This window comes from Oryzias latipes, chromosome 2 (genome assembly GCF_053564925.1).
Source record: "Oryzias latipes strain Hd-rR chromosome 2, Olatipes_Hd-rR_3.1".
NCBI classification, from domain to species: domain Eukaryota; kingdom Metazoa; phylum Chordata; class Actinopteri; order Beloniformes; family Adrianichthyidae; genus Oryzias; species Oryzias latipes.
Window position 1 is genome coordinate 2410370 of NC_136238.1, and position 21771 is coordinate 2432140.

The 21771-nt window shown below is 43.8% G+C and overlaps 1 protein-coding gene across 1 annotated transcript in view; it reads right to left on the reverse strand.

The window, feature by feature from the left end:
• LOC110014187 (NACHT, LRR and PYD domains-containing protein 12-like) overlaps positions 1-21011 on the reverse strand; it is a 43127-nt gene extending 22116 nt beyond the window's left edge. The window contains exons 1-8 of the mRNA XM_078930428.1: positions 20862-21011; positions 19369-19499; positions 19164-19286; positions 18589-18723; positions 2678-2756; positions 2319-2517; positions 400-2191; positions 128-304 (exon numbers count right to left, since the gene is read on the reverse strand). Coding sequence (XP_078786554.1) covers positions 128-304; positions 400-2191; positions 2319-2517; positions 2678-2756; positions 18589-18723; positions 19164-19286; positions 19369-19454 — 2591 coding nt within the window. The 5' untranslated portion in view covers positions 19455-19499; positions 20862-21011. The remainder of the gene's footprint in view (positions 1-127; positions 305-399; positions 2192-2318; positions 2518-2677; positions 2757-18588; positions 18724-19163; positions 19287-19368; positions 19500-20861) is intronic.
• Between the last annotated feature and the right edge of the window lie 760 nt (positions 21012-21771).

Sequence of the window (21771 nt, forward strand, 5' to 3'; positions counted from 1 at the left end):
TATTCTGGTGATGGTAAATGTTTTAGATCAGTAAAAATGAGTCATTTCCAGCAGCACATCTGATCATCTCTCACGGCACACTGGTTGAAAAACACTGTAGAGAATCAACATTTGAATGAAAGCTGACCTGAGAGTCTCCAGTTTACAGTCTGGACTCTCCAGTCCGGCTGACAGTAGCTTCACTCCTGAATCTTGCAGGTTGTAGTTTAGACTCAGGTCCAGAAGTCTGAGTCTGGAGGACTGAGAGCTGAGAACTGAGGACAGAGCTGCACAGCTTCTCTCTGACAGATTACAGAAACTCAGTCTGCAGAAAACAAAGACAGACAGCAGTTATTGAATCTTTCATGTTTCCATCAGATTCATTTGTTCACTGAAGGTGATTTTCATGAGAGTTCTTACAGAGCTTTGTTGGAGGCTTTGATCACTGGCAGCAGCCTCAGAAGACCCTCCTCTGAACGAGAGTATTTCTGCAGGTCAAACACTTCCAGATCTTCTTCTGATGACAGTAAGATGAAGACCAGAGCAGACCACTGAGCAGGAGACAGTTTATCTGTGGAGAGACGTCCTGACCTCAGGACCTGTTGGATCTCCTCCACTAGAGATCCATCATTCAGTTCATTCAGACAGTGGAACAGGTTGATGCTTCTCTCTGCAGACAGATCCTCACTGATCTTCTTCTTGATGAACTGGACTGTTTCCTGATTGGTCTGTGAGCTACTTCCTGTCTGAGTCAGCAGACCTCGTAGGAGACTCTGATTGGTCTGCAGTGAAAGACCCAGGAGGAAGCGGAGGAACAAGTCCAGGTGTCCGTTTGGACTCTGTAAGGCCTTCTCCACAGCACTCTGGTAGAACTGGACTGGACTGCTCTGTTCAGGCTCAGAGATCTGTGATTGTTCTTCCTCCATGAGGTTGAGTTTGGAGGTGATGAAGGTCAGGTGGACATGAAGAGCAGCCAGAAACTCCTGAACACTCAGATGGATGAAGCAGAAGACCTTGTCCTGGTACAGGCCTCTCTCCTCTCTAAAGACCTGTGTGAACACTCCTGAGTACACTGAGGCTGCTCTGATATCGATGCCACACTCTGTCAGGTCGGATTCATAGAAGATCAGGTTTCCTTTCTGCAGCTGCTCAAAAGCCAGTTTTCCCAGAGATTCCATCATCTTCCTGCTCTCTGGACTCCAGGGAGGATCTGTCTCAGCTCCTCCATCATACTTGACCTTCTGGACTTTGGCCTGAACCACCAGGAAGTGGATGTACATCTCAGTCAGGCTCTTGGGCAGCTCTCCTCCCTCTCTGCTCTTCAGCAGATCCTCCAGAACTGTAGCAGTGATCCAGCAGAAGACTGGGATGTGGCACATGATGTGGAGGCTTCTGGATCTCTGGATGTGGGAGATGATCCTGCTGGCCTGCTCTTCATCTCTGAACCTCTTCCTGAAGTACTCCTCCTTCTGTGGATCATTGAACCCTCTGACCTCTGTCACCATGTCAACATATCCTGGAGGGATCTGATCGGCTGCTGCAGGTCGTGTGGTTATCCAGAGGAGAGCAGAGGGAAGCAGGTTCCCCCTGATGAGGTTTGTCAGCAGATCAGCCACTGAGGTGGACTTTCTAGGGTCCTTCAGGATCTGAGTCTTGTGGAAGTCCAGAGGAAGTCGCCACTCATCCAGACCATCAAAGATGAAGAGGACCTGGAAGTCTTCAAAGCTGCAGATTCCTGCTTGTTTGGTTTCAGGGAAGAAGTGATGAACAAGTTCCACCAAGCTGAACTTCTCCTCTTTCAGCACATTCAGCTGTCTGAAAGTGAATGGAAATGTGAAGTGGAGGTTCTGGTGGGCTTTGCCTTCAGCCCAGTCCAGAGTGAACTTCTGTGTTAAGACTGTTTTCCCGATGCCAGCCACTCCCTTAGTCATCACGGTTCTGATTGGTTCTGGTCTTCCAGCTGGGAGTTGGAAGAGCTCTTCTTGTCTGATGCTTGTTTCTGCTCTGTCTGCTTTCCTGGATGCTGCTTCAATCTGTCTGACCTCATGTTCTTCATTCAGCTCTCCTCTTCCTCCCTCTGTGATGAAGAGCTCTGTGTAGATCTCATTCAGAAGGGTTGGGCTTCCTGCTTTAGCCATCCCCTCAAACACACACTGGAACTTCTTCTTCAGACCAGATTGGACTTCATGTCGACAAACTGCAGCAGCAGATCCTGAATGAAGACAACAAACAGTAAATCAAGTCTCTGCAGCCCTGAATGATGAGGGTTTGAATCCCTGTTGAGACATCAGGAAATCTTCATTTCTCAGCAGCTGAAACCTTCAGAGAAATCCTCTTACTGCTCTGCAGTCCATCAGCCAGCTCCTCCTGCTTCATTCTCCTCAGGAAGTTCACTGTGATCTTCAGCAGTGACTCTCTGCTGCTCCTCTGCTCTTCATCTTCAGCCTCCAGCTCCTCCTCTTCCTCCCTGTGACTCAGAAGCTTCTGGATCTTCTTCAGCTCCTTCTTGACAAAAGTGACAATGTTGTCCTCCAGCTGCTGCAACAGAATTCCAGATGAATGAGCCAATCAGAGTGAAGTCATGGAGCCAAACATCAGCTCCATGTTGGACACTCTGACAATCCACTGGTCTGCAAAGTGCAGCATGGAGACGACTGTGGACAGAATGATGGAAAGTAGTTGTTGTTCATGTACAGACCAGAAAGATGGAGTCCAGCTGTGTTTGATGCTGCTGGACAGACGGACCACTGGGAGTCTCTGAGCTCTGCTGGTCCAGTCTGTGGAGAATCAGCAGCAATCAGCTCCATTCTGTCTGTACTGGTAGGTTGAAACCAAACTAACTAGAGTCATGTCACAGCTAGAATGTTCTAGTTCACAGTTCAGATGGAGAACAGCAAACCAATGGATCATATCAACACCTCTCTGTCCATGTCTACAGAGTCACTGAAGTGTCTAGACTGTCTTGGAGCCAAAGGCTGGATTCATGTCTCTGCTGCCCCCATGTCTGGATTCTGAGCAGTTTTCCTAAAGAGGCAGTCCATCCACAGAGGACTCTGTGACCACAGCCCTCCATGATGCTCTGTCCCACCTAGAGCTAGAGGAGAGCTAACAGGGATGCTCTTTGTGGACTGGAGCTCAGCGTTTAACACCATCCTCCCTAACAAACCAATAGAGACACTTGTGGACTTCTGGCTACTCCAGTCATAGCGAGCTGCCTGAGTCCAGAGAACTCTCTCCCAGGAGAACAGAGGAGCAGAAAAGTGGCTTCAGTACGGTGTTTGAGCTCCGGGGACGGCTTTGGATGCAGAAATGATGTTTCAAGCATTCCTGTGAAACCGTGGAAAAAATCATGTCCAGAAAAAAAGGCTGAGGTTATTCACACATATGTATGTGCAGTCAGAATGTACAGTACTGCTCTGTCCACACATAACTATTGAGAATATTGGACTTTTTGTTTAAATTCAAATTGGCTCCATAAACCCACCAGCTGCAGGCATGTGCATATGTGCTGAGGGTCCAGCCTCAGCCAGACTCTGCCTTCAGGGGCCCCAAGGTAAACTGAGTCCGCCATAAAACTGGTGTTTTCTAAATATAATGTATTGTATATAGTGTATTCCAGTTATTTCTTTGACCTTTGTGAGCTTTTCTCTCAGTAACTGAAGGAGACCAACTATTATGTCCACGTCTGGACTTGTCTGAATGTTTTCTTGTCCTTAGAGCAGATTAGGTTGTATGTTAAGGTCATCTACAAGACTTTGAATCTGGTTTTGTTGGTCAATAAAAAAATGTACAGAAATGTCATGAATGAAGGAAACATTGAGTCCTCTGAACCTCATTACACAGACAAAAGCTGTTTAGCTCTGATTATTGATGTTAACTAGCAGATGATCAATAGTTACACTAAGACCTTCATCATTTAACCCTTTCATGCCGTATGTCACTAATTCACAAAATACTCTGAAATCCAGGACCCTACTTCATTTAGCATCAACTTGAAAGTAAAAAACACCAAAGAATATTTTTATATAATCAGAAATAATGTCATGAAAGGATTAAATGTTGAATTCTCTTCCAGATATGTTACGTCTGTTATAACTTTGTTTAGTTCATGATGTCATGGGAGGCACCTGGGGGGGGGGGGGGGGGGTCACTATACCCATATGGTGCAGAGGGAATTAAAAGGAAGTTGATTTGAAGGGGGGTCTAAGGGCAGAGATGTCCAGTTTAGTTTAGTCAGTTTAGTATTTTCCTATTGAATTCTATGTATTCATGATCCTTTTGATTTTATGTTTTACTTTTTTTTTTTTTTAACTTGTTCTGTCCAACAGCTGAGCAAACAGATTAGAGCTGAAAGCCTTTTGCGTTGGACAGGTTTTACTATCACAAAAAGAGGTTATAAAACTTTAGAAGCCAGAGTGTAGATTTGTGTAGACCCCTTTTCGTTGTATTTAGTGTGTGGGGGGGAGGGAGAGGGAAATAATGTGTGTGTGTGGGGGGGGGGTGGAAGAGAGTAAAAGGAAGAAAGGTGAAAAGGTGGGGGATACAAACACTGATTTGAATAAGTTATTATTTTAAGCTGTAACAATTATACCAGATCTGCTGGAAAGACGAATGTTACATCAAAGGTGAAAATCTGACACGAAGATGAGCGAAAAAAATCTGTCCATCAATACACTGTAGGTAAGGAGGAGGGATGAAGCAGACAGGGAGCAGTGTGGCAGTGTGCACGTGCACGTGGGGGTGGGGATACATGCATGCTGCCGACTTGAACCGTGTGTTCGTAAGGGGAGCCAGATCCTACCCAGCCAGACCAGCCAGACCAGGAGAGGGGAGGAGAGCCCCCCAGGCCAGGAGCACCCCAAGCATCCGGATCCAGGCAGTCCGGGAGGGGGGGGGGGAGGGGACCACCCACCCAACCAGCCAGGCACAGAGGAGGCCCCCCTACAGGGGCCCCCCCTACACCCAGAGGCATAAGCGAACCCAAAGTCCGGCCCCCAGGCCACAGGATAGGAGTGCTTAGCCGTACCAGGCGGCAGCCATGGGGGCCACCGGGCGCCGGACACAGAGACAAAGGCCAAGGACGAAGCCAGGGCCCCCAGAACCCATGAGCCACCCACCACCTGACCGGCGCCCCGTCTCCGCAAGCCAGCCCAGGCAAGCGACCTGAGCAACCCAGGGATCGCCACGCACCCACAGCCACCCCCCATAACCCTACAACCCTACACACTACAACCCCCCCCCGCCATAATATCTGAGCCCCCCTCCCCAACCCTCTCAGTGCCCTCCCCTCTCTGTGATGGGGAGGGAAAGCCCCAGAGGGTACCAGCGAGCCAGCACCCAGGTCCGTCCCACCCATGCACTCACCCACACATTCTCACAAGCATCTGGTCACTCTCCCCAACCCCCGCCGCCACGCAGTAACACCCCCCAGCGGCCGACCGCCAGCGGCGTATGCCCGACCATTTCCGCAGCCGACAGGATACCCACAAGCCCGGCCACCCTGAGAGGACCAGGCGGGTGAAGACCGCCCCCCCCCCCCCCGACCCCACCCATGTATGGAGGTGTGGGTGTGCTGTGTGTGTGCTGCAGGTAAAATAGGAGGTCTCCAGTGTGGAGGGCCCACCACTGCCAAGCCGCAGAGCCCCCACACTCCGGGGTCCCTCTGTGAGTGGTGTGTATTTGCTGCGTGTGTGCTGGTAGCATGTAGTGTGTGTGTCTACAGAGGAAGTTAAAATTGTGGGGGGGGGCCAGTGAAAGGTGAGCACGGAGGTTTCACCGTGCCCCCCTCCACCAGACCCTCTCCACAAGGCCCTAGATGAATCAGAGTGTTTAATATGCAAGTAAAAAGCGGGGAGGAGGGCGGGTGCCAACGCGACCCCAGGGAGAGACACCCCCAGTGAGCCCCGCCAGCATACCCCTCCCATCCAGTTCCCGGAGCCCTATGTGCCTGTGTGCAACATTTGTTTGAGTGAGAGCGGGGAGGAGCAGGCGGATGGGCACAACTGGGGGAGAAGGCTTCCCTGAGCGACCGGCCCCCCAGCCAGCCGCGGTAGGCGCCCCCCCTCCCAGAGCGGCCAGGCAGTCAGGAGGCGGCAAGCCAGCCGCAAACAGAGGCAAGAGACTCGTAGCGCTGAGAGACAGCCAGCAAAGAAGGGGTCCGGTGCCAAAACGGAGGGGCAGGAGGTCCAGCCCCACCATTCATATCCTGGCCTTCCCAAGGACTAGTACACCGCCCCCCCCCCCCCCCCCCAGGCCCCCCCCCAGAAAATAAATAAATAAAAACCCCAAATAAATTAAATAATAATAAAATAAATAATAATAATAATAATAATAATAATAATAATAATAATAATAAACCCACCCAAGTGAACCCTTTAACCCCTGTTGGGGATGCGGCGTCGACCCCCGGGGGGCCAGGCCACGCGCCAACTACCGGCAACGGGCGAAACACCGGCCATGGGCAGACGACCCCAGGCCCCAGGCCCCAGAACCCCAAACCCCCCCCAGCCCCCGCCACGGCGGCCAGCCACCCAGCACGGCACCCGGCTGCCGTTCCCGGTCAGCTGCACTGCCTACCCTGCGCACAGAAGGCACCCGCCCAGGAACCCCTGCCAAGTTGCCAGTTCTGTAGAGAATCTTGTATTGAATAAGTTGCAGATTAGGACTTTTGGTCATTTTAAAGGCATTCAAACAGATCTGTAGCCAAAATTGATCACTAGAATTCAATGATAGCTCAGACTCCCATTTTGTCATGGGTAAGTAAATGGTTTCATCTATGTCCAATAACATCTTATACATTTTGGAGGTGAGTTTGGGATTTTTAAGGTCAATGAAACGTGTTACTGTAAGGGGAGGGTCTAGGTCTATTTGGGTCAGGCAGTATTTAGTGCTTATAGCTGATTTTAGCTGCTGATATTCTAGAAATGTGTTTATATTAATTCCATAGGTTGAGGATAACGTTGAGAGGGACATAAATGTTCTATTCTGAATTATGTGCTGGAACTACTGGATTCCTTTGTTCTTCCATGAAGCAAAATGAATCATGTTTTTGTTAATTAAAATGTCAGGGTTATTCCAAATGGGGGTAAGTTTACATGGAAATAATGTGGGGTTGTTTTTTTTTAAGAAAATCCCACCAGGCTGTTAAGGATGAGCTGATGTTTAAACTTCTGAAGCATTTGTGTTGTTTAATTTTAGAACTGAAGAAAGGTAAATTAGAAATATCTAGGTTATCACAGAGATTTTGTTCAATGTCTAGCCAGGATTCATCCAGCACACCAGGATTCAGCCATTTTTGTACATAACACAATCTGTTCATGGAGTAGTAGTCCTGGAAGTCTGGAAGGCCTAGTCCTCCTCTATCTTTTGGTTTTTGAATAGTTTTTAAACTGATCCTTGGTGGTTTACCTTCCCAGAGGTATTGGGAAATGAATGAGTCTAATGATTTGAACCAAGTAGTTGGAGGTTTGGAAGGAATCATTGAAAACAGGTAGTTAATTTTGGGAAGAATCGTCATTTTTATGGCTGCAACTCTCCCGATTAGAGAAATGGGTAGAGTTTTCCATCTAGTGAGATCCGCCTTGGTTGTTTTAAGGAGTTGGGTGTGGTTTAGCTTGAGTAGATCAGAAAGCCTAGAGGAAATATTTATACCTAAGTACTTTATGTTGCCTGTTTGTAGTTTAATAGATAACGGATTTAGATAATTGCAATTAATTGGTAAAATTGTGCTTTTAGACCAGTTTATGGAGTATTCTGAAACTGAGGAAAATCTATTAATTAGGGAGATGATTTGGCAGATGGAAGATTGTGAATTTGGAGTAAATAGTAAAACATCATCTGCATAAAGACTTATTTTGTGTTCTAAATTTTTGGTTTGAATGCCTTCAATGTCTCGACTTTGCCTAATAGCAGCAGCTAGAGGTTCAATAAATAGTGCAAATAAAGACGGAGATAGTGGACAGCCTTGTCTGGTTCCTCTTTGTAAATTAAAGCTTGGAGATGTTTGATCATTTGTTCTAATACGAGCATTAGGAGAGGCATATAATATTTTAATCCAGTTAATAAACGATTTTCCAAAGCCAGATTTGTTCAGGGTGGCTATTAAAAATTTCCAGTTGACCCGATCAAATGCCTTTTCTGCATCCAGTGACAAAATGGTTGCTTCTCGGTTGTTGATGGTTGTATAATCTATGAGGTTGATTAATCTGCGCATGTTGGTAGATGAATGTCTACCCTTTATAAAACCTGTTTGGTCAGGATGTATTAGAGAGGGAACTACCTTCTCCAGCCTTCCCGCCAAAGCTTTGCAGATTATTTTAAGATCTGCATTAATCAGCGATATGGGTCGATAGCTGGATGGTGATGTGGGATCTTTCCCAGGTTTTAGAAGTAAGATTATATTAGCAGAATTCATATTTGGAGGTAGATAATTGTTGTCCTTAATTTCTATTGTCATTCTGAGAAAAATGGGAGCTAAGATTTGCCAAAACTCTTTATAAAATTCTGCTGGGAAGCCGTCTGGTCCTGGGGCTTTTTTACTAGGCATGTTGGTTAATGCTTTATGTAGCTCTTCTTTAGTAAAAGGGGACTCCAGGGCTGTGATTTGTTCCTCTGTTGGTCTAGGCAAATCTAAGCTATTGAGAAAACTGTTGATGTCATTGTCAGAGGGATTAATTTGGGATGAGTAGAGAGATTGGTAAAAGTTTTTAAAAACTGAATTTATTGCAGCTGGATCATGTGTTGCATTTCCTGTTAGGTCTATGACTGATGAAATAGTTGTCTTCTCTTTGTTTATTTTGAGTTGATTTGCCAAATATTTCCCAGATTTATTACTGTGATCAAACCTCTCCAAGCGTAGTCTCTGTAATAAAAACTGTGTTCTTTGATTAGTTATTTCATTTAATTCGATTCTTACTTTCCTTATTTGTTGTAGAGTTTGATCATCCGGAGAGTTGCTGTAGATTTCCTCTAACAGTCTGATTTTTTGCTCTAAATCCACTAGTTTAGAGTTTTCTTTTCTTTTTTTTTCTTTGCTTTCCCGGCCTCCCATAAAAGGCACAAGGAAATACCTGGGTGGTCATTATTTTGAAGATATGGGGATCATTCTTTAGCAAAGAAATCTATAAAGTTAGGGTCTCTGAGCAACGATGTATTGAACCTCCAGCTCCTTAATGAAGGTGGTGATGTTTTGTTTTTAAGAGTCAGGGAAACTGGTGCGTGGTCGCTGATAGTAATGGGGTGGATCTGTGCTTCCGTAGCTATGCTCAAACAAGGAGCTGTTAACCAAGAAATAATCTAGCCTGGAGTATGATTGATGAACTGTGGAAAAAAAGGTATAAGTTCTTTTTGTGGGGTGGAATAAACGCCAAACATCACAAAGACCAAAATCCTCCATGTACTGTTTAACAGTGTTTGTGGATTGCCAGATTCTAAGATTTCCTGTGTTATTTAGCCTATCCATCTCTGGATCTAAACACATGTTGAGGTCACCTGCAATGATTAGCGATTTGTCTGTATGTTCAGATAGCGCAGAGAAGAAGGAATGAAAGAATTTAGGGTCATCTACATTGGGGGCGTACACATTAGCTAAACACAGCTGCATATTTTGAGTGGAAAGAGTGACTATTATAAATCTTCCTTCTGGGTCTATGACTGTACTAGTTTCTGTGAATTTAATTTCCCTATTTATCATAATTGTTACTCCTCTCTGTCTAGAATTATAACAAGCTGAATATACGTTGGTAAAATCTGCTGTGATGAGAATATTCACTGAGGAATTAGACGTATGAGTTTCTTGAAGAAACGCAAAATCAGTTTGGAGATCTTTTGATTTGGTCAATATTTTCAGTCTCTTCTCTCTGGTTCCAGCTCCGTGCACATTCCAAGTAACTAACCTTAGGGTGGACATGCTGCTGTTGAGGTGAATGCTAGAAACTGTATGTTATTGATGGAGGCAAAAATGAGTATATATGTACACATAATGGTGTGCTTGATGTTGCTATGAGGCTTTATGTGTAATGTACAGTGCATGTGATATAATGCTGGACATGCTGAGTGTCTGAGTGTGTTGTGCAGATCAGTACCATTGTAGAGTGGCTGAGTTATGTGGCAGCTTAGGTGAGGGGGAGGGAATAGTGTGTGAAAAAAGAAAAAAGAGAAAGGAGTGCAGAGGGGGGGGGGATAACTAAGGAAACAGGGAGGGTAGAAACAGAACAAACCTATCATAAACAGGTTGAAGCTGCTGAGGAGACTGGTGGTGATTTTACCTAAAGTGGAAAACCTTTATGCCCCGTGAGTTCTGCCCAGTGTGTCACATATAAGCATAAACTGACACCTGTGCAGAGAGTGTAAAGGGTGTGGATACATATCTGGTTTAGAAGAGCCAGGGAGTGACGTTTGGGTCGCGGTGGAGCTGTCCATTCACATAGAGTCGGTCCACAGAGATGACAGCAGGGGCCCCTTCACTCAGAAACTTCCTTCTGATGGGGAACAGGATCCTTTCTTTAGGGAACTGATCATCCATCCTGAAGTCGGTTCCTCGGAGCTCCCTGCCACGGCGCCTCACCTCTTCCTTCTCCTTGTGAAGGACAAACTTGGCCATGATGGGTCTGGGCCTGCGGTTCCCAGGTCTCACTGCTCCCATGCGATGCACACGGTGAAAGTTTATGGTTTTAACTTTTTCCTCTGGAAGCTTTAGCTGGGTTTGAATAAAGTTTTTAATTTTTTCCTCTGCGTTTTCTTCTGGTGTTTCTGGTATTCCCATGACCACTAGGTTATCTCTCATGGATCTTGATTGAAGATCCAGAATGGACTCCTTGATCTTCTTATTTTCTTCAGAGAGTTGGCTCATTCCATCAGTGATGGACCTTACCGACTCCCTCAGCGCTGAATTCTCCGCGGTCAGGGTTTCCACTTGTTTTTGGGAAAATTCTAGAGCATCCTTGATCTCTTGAAATTCCCGGTGAAGAACTTCCAGGAGGGAAAGACGGCTGTCGAAGCTGGATAGTTTGGCATCTATGCTAAGAAGCATATCCCACGCGTTAGATTCGAACTCCGTCTTCGGTGGAGAAGCTCCCAGTGATTCTTCGGGTCGGCTCCGCTTGGTGGGGGCGGCTGGCTTGGCTGACTGAGGGTTTTTCCCATGACGAAACGCTCGTATTGCTCGTCGATGTAGCTTGTCAGGCTGTCCAGATCCTCTATGTTTTACTTTTTCAATTACTGAAACGACGCCCATCAAGACGACTGTTGTTGTGAATTTGGGCTTTGCAAAGAAAATTGAATTGAATTGAATGTGTGGTTGGCATGGTGCTAGTTTCCTGTGAGAAAGCCGGTTAGCTCACGGAGCAGAGTTAGTTGGCTCAAGCCTAGAGTCTGGATCACGGCAGAGGTAGATCCTGTTTTTACTGGGGGTTTCACGGACTGGTTTTGCAATGCACCAGTGTTTGAATACTGTGCCCTGCTGTCCTGGGGGGTATTCCAGAAGGCCCGTTTAAACTCCCCTGACTTTAACCCTGAACTCTGGCTGAAATCCGCCTGAACTTGTTTACTCTGGGCATGTCGGTTCCAGAAGACCAGATATGAGTTAGTGTAATCACGCTCCACCTGGTAACCCTGGGTTAATGCACGTGCACAGCAGGTACATGGAATGGGATGGAAACAAGTTTATTTAGAATATATATATAAAAAAAAAAAAAAAAAAAAAAAAAAAGAAAATAATAAATAAAAAGAGAATATAAAGAAAATGTTCACGCTCAAGAACCGTTATAAACAAACAGAAATTTTTCTTCTTTTTTTTTCCATATATGAACACATATATTATAAACAATTATACAATTACATAAAGACATTCTCAATGGATCGCAGATTTCTGGAGTCACCATGGAAACGCGTGGAGAAAAAAAGAGAGGCCATACTTCAGTGAGACGGAGTCTGAGATTTAAATGACGGCTTATGAAGATTATACGTCCATCAATAAAGTAACACGGCTGCATCATCAAAAGAAAGAGTTTCTGCTTGTAGTAGAAGAACAGACAAAGTAAACGCACGAGTTTATAATCTTGTTTCTATTTTCATTGTGACGCATATATGTATATAAATTATCAAACTTAAATGAATTACTTCTGTTGGTAACAAGTAATTGAGTTAAATTTATTCAACCTTATTTCTTACGTCTATAAAACTCAATTTGTTTTTACAACTCAAATTTACATATTTATCTAACTAAATGTCATATTACTCCAATTCAATTAAATGTTTTTAATTTATTGTACTTCCTGAACTCTCATAAGTCTAAGTTTGAGCCTGCAGATATTTTCATTTTTATAACATTAAAATGGAAAACACAATATAGATATGCAGCATGAAATCTACCACCAGTTCTACAACCAAGCACTAGTGGTGCTACATATCCTCATCCTCCTCTTCCTCCTTCTCACTCATAGAGCAGAAAGAATTAAACATAACAGGACAAATAACTCTGCAAAACACAGTAAAACAGATAAACAACTAAACACATTTGGTAAAAACCCACACTTATACCCAAATCCGTCCAGACAGGCAAAGGGAATGGTATCCCACAATCCTTTGCGGTGCCGATCTAACAGCAGCACCAAAGTTACACCTACTAAATTGAATTAATTTGAATGAAAGTAAAATAAATGTCTGAAAACTACGTGTTATTTTTAAACTGACTGAACAAAAAAGTGATTTATCTTAACTGAAGCAAATAATGAAGTTAGATCAAAGTATAAAGTTTCTCTTTCCAACATCCATATGTGGTCTTATCAGCCTCTCATGGTGGAAAAAGTATTATCTGAACTTCTTCATCCACTAAATCATCTTCAAATGGACACGGCATGCTGCTTCACCTCTCTGTAAACAAACTAAGCTTCAACTAAACCTGCTCCAGACCAGGTTATGTTCAGAGCATGAGTTGCTATGGCAACTTGACCTACCCTGAAACATACCTCCATTTCTGGAACAGAAAGCTGAGGTTATCAACTTCCTTAGCCTCAAACGTTGCACAGATGGTCCTCTCAATCATCAACAGCAGTCTGGCTGCTGGTGGCGTCTCTGCTGTTTTTAAACATGCAACAGTCCAGCCTCTACTTAAAAAACCCAGCCTGGACAGTACCGTGTTGGCTGATTTCAGACCAAGATGCCCTACATCTCTAAACTCCTGGAGAAAGTGGTCTACTCGCAGCTAAAGACTTCCTAAGCCAACGTCAAATTCTTTGAGTCTTCCAGTCTGGTTTTAGGTCTTTGCACAGTACAGAGTCAGCATTACTAAGAGTCAGCAACGACATTCTTCTGGCTAATGATGCTGGAGACTATGTCGTCCTGGTTCTGCTGGATCTAACAGCAGCATTTGACACAGTAGACCACAGTACTCTAATATCTAGGCTCCAGAACTTTGTGGGGATCTGAGGTACAGCACTGGACTGGTTTAAGTCTTACATGGCAGAAAGAACCATGTGTGTCTGCTTGGGTGTTTTGAATCTACCACAACTCAGGTTCTTTATGGGGTTCCACAAGGATCGGTTCTAGGGCCACTCTTGTTCTCTCTGTATCTGTTACCCTTAGGGTCAATCTTGAGGAACAACGGCATTTCTTTTCATTTGTATGCAGATCACAGCCAGATCTATCTGCCGTTAAAAAAAGATGATCTCTCCATGAAGCAGCTGATGTCATGTCTTCAGGACATTAAGGACTGGTCGGCCCTTAGCTTTTGGAGTTTTAATGAAAATAAAACAGAAGTTTTAGTTTTTGGTGGACTGTCCCAAGTTGATTTGGGTCCCTTGACTAACTTTTTAAAAACAAATGTCTCTAATCTGGGTTTTAAACTGGACATTCGTGTTAAACTGGATCAGCAGATAAGCTCAGTGGTGAAGTCAAGCTCTTTTCATCTTCACCAACTTGCTAAGGTAAAACCTTTTTTAACAGCTGCACATTTTGAAACTGTAATCCAGGCGTTCATCACGTCCCGGCTGGATTACTGTAATTCTCTGTGTGTTGGACTCAGCCAGTCGTCTCTCACGTCTCCAACGTGTTCAGAATGCAGCTGCCCGTCTTCTGGTTGGAGGTCGTAAGAGAGACCACATCACGCCAATTGTAGCATGGCTCCACTGGCTGCCTGAGCATTGTAGAGTTCACTTTAAGATTCTAGATTGTTCTTAAATCTTTCCATGGTCTGTCCCCGCTGTCCCTCCCTGAACTTCTCTCTCCTTACTCACCACCTCGGTGCCTCAGATCAGCTGTTCAGCTGCTTCTGGAGGTACCGAGGTCCAGATGAAGCTCAGAGGGGACAGAGCTTTAGCTGTCGCTGCTCCAAAGCTTTGGAACTCTCTGTCTCTGTCCATAAGAGAAGCTCCATCACTGTCCATTATTAACACCCATTTTTATGCTCTGGCTTTTAAAACAACATGAGACTTCTGTTGTTGCTGTGTTGCTGTACTGCTTTGATTGTTTTTATCTCTCTATGTCAAATCCTGTGTTTGAAGATGTTTTAGTGTTTGTTTTCTTGATTTCTCATGTTCATGCACTTACCTATTTTTGTTGAAGTAATTATTGCACAGTTTCTTAAATCCAATAAACTTCATTTCATTTCTCGAATATCACTGTGTTCATCTGCTAGATGATAGATTTAACTGAAATGATGATGCCAACAACCAATGATTTATGAAGAAAAATATGGAAAATTATCAGGGGGGCAAACCTTCTCATACCACTCTATAAAATAGAATGTGAAGTTCAGCTTTAAATGGGGTTCATACGTCATGAAAACCTGGAAAAGTTCTGAAAAATGTAATTTCTAGATTCTTGAAAAGTTTTTGAAAAATTAAATCTTCTGTAAATTTTTGGAAAAGTCATGAAATGTTCATATTTTGGATTCAAAAACCTAAAAATAAAGTAGTTTAAGATGAGATTTGGGGACATTGGATGAAGTAGAGCCAGAGGACGGACGTGTCAGGTGGCCGCTCCTTAAATAACCATTAAAACTACCCACTCAGAAGTCATACACAGCAACAGTTTCAAACCCTGAACGCGTTACCGGGTGGGAACGAGTAAAAACGAGAGGCAAGCAAGACACGACAATGCCAAAAGCGCAAGAGAAGAGCAGTTTAGATCCAAAGACCAGTAACGCAGCCGAACAAGCTAATCCGAACGCAGACGCTAATGTAACGCCGAGCCACTTACTGAGAGCCATAGAAACACTCAAGTTCAAGTTGAAAGAGGGTAATGAAAGAGGAGACTCGCGTGGGGGAAGTCGAGGAAGTATCAACGGAGCTGACCCGCATACTTCAGTGTATTAAACGCCAAAGGATCATTCAAAATAAACTAACAGACCTCGAATCAAGATCCAGGAGAAACAACATTAGATTGGTCGGAGTGGAGGAAGGAGCGGAAAAGAAGTCCGTACTCCAATTCATTATCGATCTCTTCAGACGGGAGCTACCATTACCCTCAGACCTGGATCTAAAAATCCAGCGGGCTCACCGAACCCCCATACGCAAGCCAGGACCCAACGCTCCCTCTAGACCAATCATCATCAACTTTCAAGAATTCACCGCCAAAGAGCAGGTATTGAGAGAAGCTTGGAAAAAGGGACAGATTCAGATAAAAGGCAGACACATTTATTTTGATCATGATTACGCACCTGAGATTCTCCAGAAGAGCAAAGAATACCAAGCGATCAAGAAAGCTCTGAAGAACAGCAGCATACGATTCCAAACAAGTAATAATAATAATAATTGATACTTTATGATCCCACAATGGGGAAATTCTTCTCTGCATTTTGACCCATCCCCTGGGGGAGCGGTGAGCTGTAGCCTAACCGCTCGGGAGGCAGTAGCGTTAAGGGTCTTGCCTAAGGACCCTCACTGGGTGATGTTCATTGCTCGCCATTGCTATGGTAATTGACCCAGTACCATTGTTTATCCCCTCCGTGAATTGAACCCTGGATTCCTGAATGGTAGCCTCCCACCTTCCCAACCGAGCCACCCAGCCGCTAAGTAGTCGGATCCACTGGAAGGACGGCGTTCAGGTGTACAGCGGCGCTCACGCAGCCGGCCTCGAGCTGCGCAGATGGGGTTTCGATGTGCAAGTGCCGGTCTCAACAACAGAAGACGAGGGGGGGGGGGGGGGGGGGGGGAGTCCCGTCTGCAGGAGATACTAGGATGGCAACTAGCAGCTCCCCCACAACCGGAGAGCAGACCCCCCACCAGGCAAAGAGTACAGGAAAAGCTAAGAGAGTTTGCCAGAAAGAAGATAAGTGATATAATTGGAAGACGTTAATAACCACGCCTCCTCAAATTCACTGGATTTACGGGGCGGCACCAGAAGCACAGGTGAGGATTCCAACGCTGGACAATAAGGATGGAAGGGTCTCTTTGTTGCCCCAAATCCTCCATAGGGCCCTCTCCCTCTGGGAGAGACAACTCTAGACCTGCCAGCGGGGCCCAGGTGGGAGAAACACGTCCCCCACTGCGTGGAAATCTCAGGTACCCTTTATGTACTTGTAATGTTTATGCTTTTCTTATTCACCGGCTTATGTTGTGCTTTTTCACAGTTTTTTTTTAGTTTTTCAGCGGGGTCCACTGTTATTATGTTTGACGGAAATGAGTGAGCAAGGAAATTATAAAAGACTCAATAAATGTGAATGGCCTTGGTAATCCCATTAAAAGACGCAAAGTGTTAACAAGCTTTAGAGAATACTATTTAGCAGCCCAGTTAAGATACATAGTATGTTGGTGTCCAACAGAATATCACTCCAAATGGAAACAAATGGAGTTGACCTACAGTAAATGTCCACCACAAGCAAGACTGGGGGAGAAAATAGAAATAGAAATCATAGAACAAAACCCTATTATTGAAACGACACTGAATATCTGGATGGGCGTGGCCAATAAATACAACATAGGTGGAGATTACAAACTACTTATCTGGCCCTCACAAGCTCAAAAATTCAGAATGGGACAGACGGACAATACCTTTAAGAAATGGAGTGACAGAGGAATGACGGCAGTGTGCATGTTAACAGATAGAAAACTGTTCAAATCCTTTGGAAGGCTCAAAGAGGAGGATCAGCTGGATACAGCTGACCTATTCAGGTATTTCCAATTAAGGCACTTTTACAATACGGAGATTAAAAAATATCTTCGTCAAGACGGAAGCAAGTTAATAGAAATGCTGACGGGGTCTTATAAGAAGCTACACTCAAAGGTTGTTTCCAAACTGTACAGATGCTTGTTAAACTGTAATGGATATAACTCTGTATATAAAACAAAAGTGGGAATCAGAATTCCAATTTTCACTGTCAGAAGATGAATGGCATTCAATCTGTGGACTACAGCATAGCTCCACATGTTCTAGAAAATGAGACAATTTGAATGGAAAAACTTGACAAGGTTTTTTATTAGTCCTCACATAAAGAGTAAACAGCTGGGAACCCCACAACAATGCTGGAGGCTGTGTGGGGACTTTAATGCTAACCATTCACACATCTTCTGGTCATGTGGAAATATTTCTCCTTTCTGGGAAAATATGGTCAAAACCTTTCAGATTTCCTAGGATGTGAGATATGGACCCACAGATACTGTACTTTGGCCTAACGACGGACGTCATTCGACCAGAAGACAAGAACCTGTTCAAGGTGATGATACTAGAAACTGGCTGAGAAGTGAAATGCAGACACTGCAGCAATGGAGAGACATTATGGAGGACATTTTCTCCATGGAGAAGATAACGTATTACTTAAGGCTAGATGCACAAAAACTGGAAGATCGATGGAAGAAATGGACACAATATTCTGCTCCCTCTGACCGGACTTGAAACAATGTCTTAGTTGGTCCCCGCTACTCATGTCTGTCTTTGTTCTTTTTTTTTTGTTAGTTTTTCTTTGCTTTTGTTCTTACAGGAACAGCTGTAATCTGTGTTGAGAAAAATATTTGAATAAATAAAGATCTGAAGTGAAATTGTGGCAGAAGTTCAACCTGGAACTATCAGTGATGAGAGTTTCTGTTGGTGTAAAGCAGGTGGAACTTTCATCAGTTCAGCGCGTGACGCTTTCTACTTGCTGTTCATGGATTGTGGAAAGCTCCAAAATGTCAATCAAATGTAGCTTTAACAACAAGTGGCTTTTCAAGGAGAACCGTGAACCGTTTATTTCATTTGGGACTCAATCCAGACGACAATGTTGGAAACAAAGCAGCAAAGTCTGTGGGTGACCTGCTGGACGCTCACCTAGTGGGCGTGGTCAACTTTGTCAGACTTGGAGAAATCAGCCACACTATGAAACCAAAGTCAGACATTTTCACCAAGAAAATCTAGCAAAGCAGAGAAAACTGGAACTTTTCTCCTGATTTGGTTGGAATCAGACTGGAGCTGCTGTCAGTCAGAGTCAGCAGTCAACATGTTTTCTTCTCCAACATCTCTGATGTCTCTCAGAGACTCTCAGAAGACTCAACTGAAAAGATCTCATCACACACATGTTGCTCCAAGTGGGTCTGATCAGAGAGATCCAGAACTGAACCAGACCTCAAGTCCTTCATCTGAAAACTACAGATCATCTGAACTAGAATCCAGAATCCTTTAACTCTGACAAACACTTACTGTTTCAGTCCTGGATGGATGTCCTTGAAGTTAGGATTACGACCCTTTGACCAGTCACTCCTGAAGGAAACACTGCTGGATCCAGATCCAGGTTTAGGTTTAAGTTCAGATTTAGGTCCAGGTGTCTGTTGAATCCTGATGGACAAACAATTGTTTTATTAGAAACTCATCTCTTCTGTTCATCGGATTCTCTTCATGTTGAACTATTGAACTCACATCATGAACAGACTGATCTGCAGTGAGACAGTCTGTTCTAACGCCCCCTTCTGACAACTGTGTGACACTGCATGCATGGAGTGATATTCCTGCCACTACGTTGCACACAAAACTTTCTAAGTTGCAAATGAAAGTATTAATTATTTTCTTTTCAATTATATATTTTTTTGCATTTGGAAAACACGTTTTTGCATGCGTTGTGTGTCATCTCACTATTTTCCTATCTTTGATTTTGCTGACAGTTTCAGTTTATCATGCAGGTATTGTAACTGGAATCATTTGTGGTTTTGGAAAAAAATCGATTCAGTGAAATATCACGATAGTTCATTTGGTGAATCCAGTCTCTGACAAACACTTACTGTTCCGCTCCTGAACGAATGGCTTTGAAGTCTGGATTATGACCCTTTGATCTGTCACTCCTGCAGGAAACACTGCTGGATCCAGAATCAGATCCCGATCCAAGTTCAGGTCCAGGTTGGTTCCTGTGGAGAATGCAGGTTGCTGGTGTGAGTCCTGAGCTCTGACATGGAGAAGATCATGGACAGTTGGAGATGTTCATCTCACCTCTGAGCTTTGCTCTGGTTGTCATGGTTACCATCTCTGCTTTTAGAGGGAGGGGCTCCCTCCTGTGGCTCCTCCCACTGATCCATGCTGCTGGATTCACTGGATCCACATCAGCTCACACACACCTTCACCTGCAGAGGAAACCCTCCTCATCAGCAGAGGAAGCTGCCATCAGCTGCTGCACTTCTGCTCTCCCTCCAGCAGGTGGAGACATGGAGCTGCAGCAGCAACATTTCCATTCAGTCACTTTGACACAGAAACAACAAACTTCCTGTTTCTACACTTCAGGAAACATGAAGCATCAAGAAAAACAGACAGAAATCAAAGAATGAGGAGAAAAGAAAGAAAGACATGAATTCTTCCTCTCAAAGCTCCAACGGAGACTTTGATTCCACTGTTGAACCTCTGAACTGGAAACCATTACAGGTTACTTGTTCTAAAGTAATCTATTACCTTACAGGATTACTCTCTGAAAACTGTAACATGACTCCCGAGTTACTTTTTAACCTATTTAATCTTCTTCTGAAGAGGTCCAGTTTACTTTAAATTATCTTCCATGTCCTTTAACTTCTAATCAATGTGGAATCACTAATAGATTTATTTACTTCTTAGTGAAACTGATTCTGAATGACAGACAAGAATCTACGTCTGTCACCAAACTGGTTCCTGTTTGTTACCTAGACTGTTCTTAGTGAACAGACTATTGTTTATAAATGAAGACTTTCATCCGCAACTCATAACTTATGAAATTATGACTTTATTATTGTAAAATATTAACTCTATTACCCATAATCCTACCAGGTTATTCTCATCATTGTAGGACTTTATTCTGATAAATTATTTCTTTGTTAATTAGATGGTGGCTCCAATTCTCTGTCCTAAAGTTCAAATGACTGAACTAGAAAAACTAGACACAACTCTGTCCAAAAACACACAAAACACACCATGAGGAAGACAACAACTAAAGTTTAGAGTCTATGAAGACTAACAGCAAAATCATTGAAGATGATCTGAAAAATAGAATTGATAGTTGAAGAAAAGCAGAAAAATCTTTGTTTTCATCCACTAAGGCCTCATGGTCTCTCTGCTCCAAACATTTCTATTCTAGCTTGTTGGTCTGATGGAATCCCAGAGTTCCTGAACATGGAAGGAGGAAATAGGACTCTGTTACCTGGAACTGTAATCTATTACTTTAGGAAGGAGTTCTCCCACAGACTGGATGGAGGAGAACAGGAAGGTTTGGAGTCAGAAATGAAAAAAGCCAACAAGCATCAGCTGATTGTTGTTGAGGTGATGAAGAAGAGTCCTCCATGTTGTTGATCCAACAATGATGAAGCTTTGGAAACAGCAGAGGGAGGAGAGTTTGCAGAGAAAGAAGAAGATCTTCTCCAAACATTCAGAAACAAACAGTCAAGTTAGTGAAGACAAAGTTCCAGAAACAAACTCACTTCAGTTTCTGCAAAGAGATGAAGAGGAAGAAGAGTCTCCCTCACCGTGTCAACGCAGCTGCAGCACTGATCACTGACTCACAACCAGGAAGAGTCCACCTGGATGGAGGCGGGGCAGCACAGGTGGGCGGGGCAGCAGCTGGAGCAGCCTCAACCAGGAACCTGCTAGTCACTGGGAGGAGGGGCGGAGCTTCAAGCTGTCAGATTGACAGATAGTTGATGTCAGTGAAGGTCATGTGACCTTCTGCTTTCTGTTCTCCCCCTTCCAGACGTGCATGACCCCCCCTCATCTGTCATCTACTGACACTGAAGCAGAAACTCCTGATGGAGCTGAAGGGAGGGGCCTGACTATTTCCTGGAAACAGCTCCTTCTGATCATCAGTCAGAACAGCCGTTGGAGGCAGAGATTTGATCCCAAAGAAAAGCTCAAAGTGAAAGAATGTGGATCTTCCAGATGCTCTGTGGGACTTTTTCTCTGCTTTAGTCTGGAAGAATGTTCTTTCTTTTTTCTTTTTTTTTTTTTATATCTTTATTGAAGATATACAAGATACAAATTCAAGTCAATTTTAAGTACACAGACAAAACAAAGAGTAACAAAATGTGCCAGGGGAGTATAAAGAACAAAAGAGAAAAAAAAAAAAAAATTATAAACAAGAGCAGAAAAAGCAGTAAGTTGCTATTCTGTACATTTAAAAAATTTCCAGGGTGTCAAAGGTTCTTATAGCTTTGGGGTTGGAAGAATATTTTATTGCTTTGATATATTGGTTTAACTCAATCATAAAAAGTTTGAAAAAGGGCTTTTTTTCAGAAAATTTGCATTTATGAATATGGAATTTGGCTAGTATTATCAAAAGGTTGATTAAATAATATTCCCTTCTTAGTGAATTATTAACACTATAAAAACCAAATAATATATCCTTGTATACCAAATCAAATTTTTCATACACTTTACATC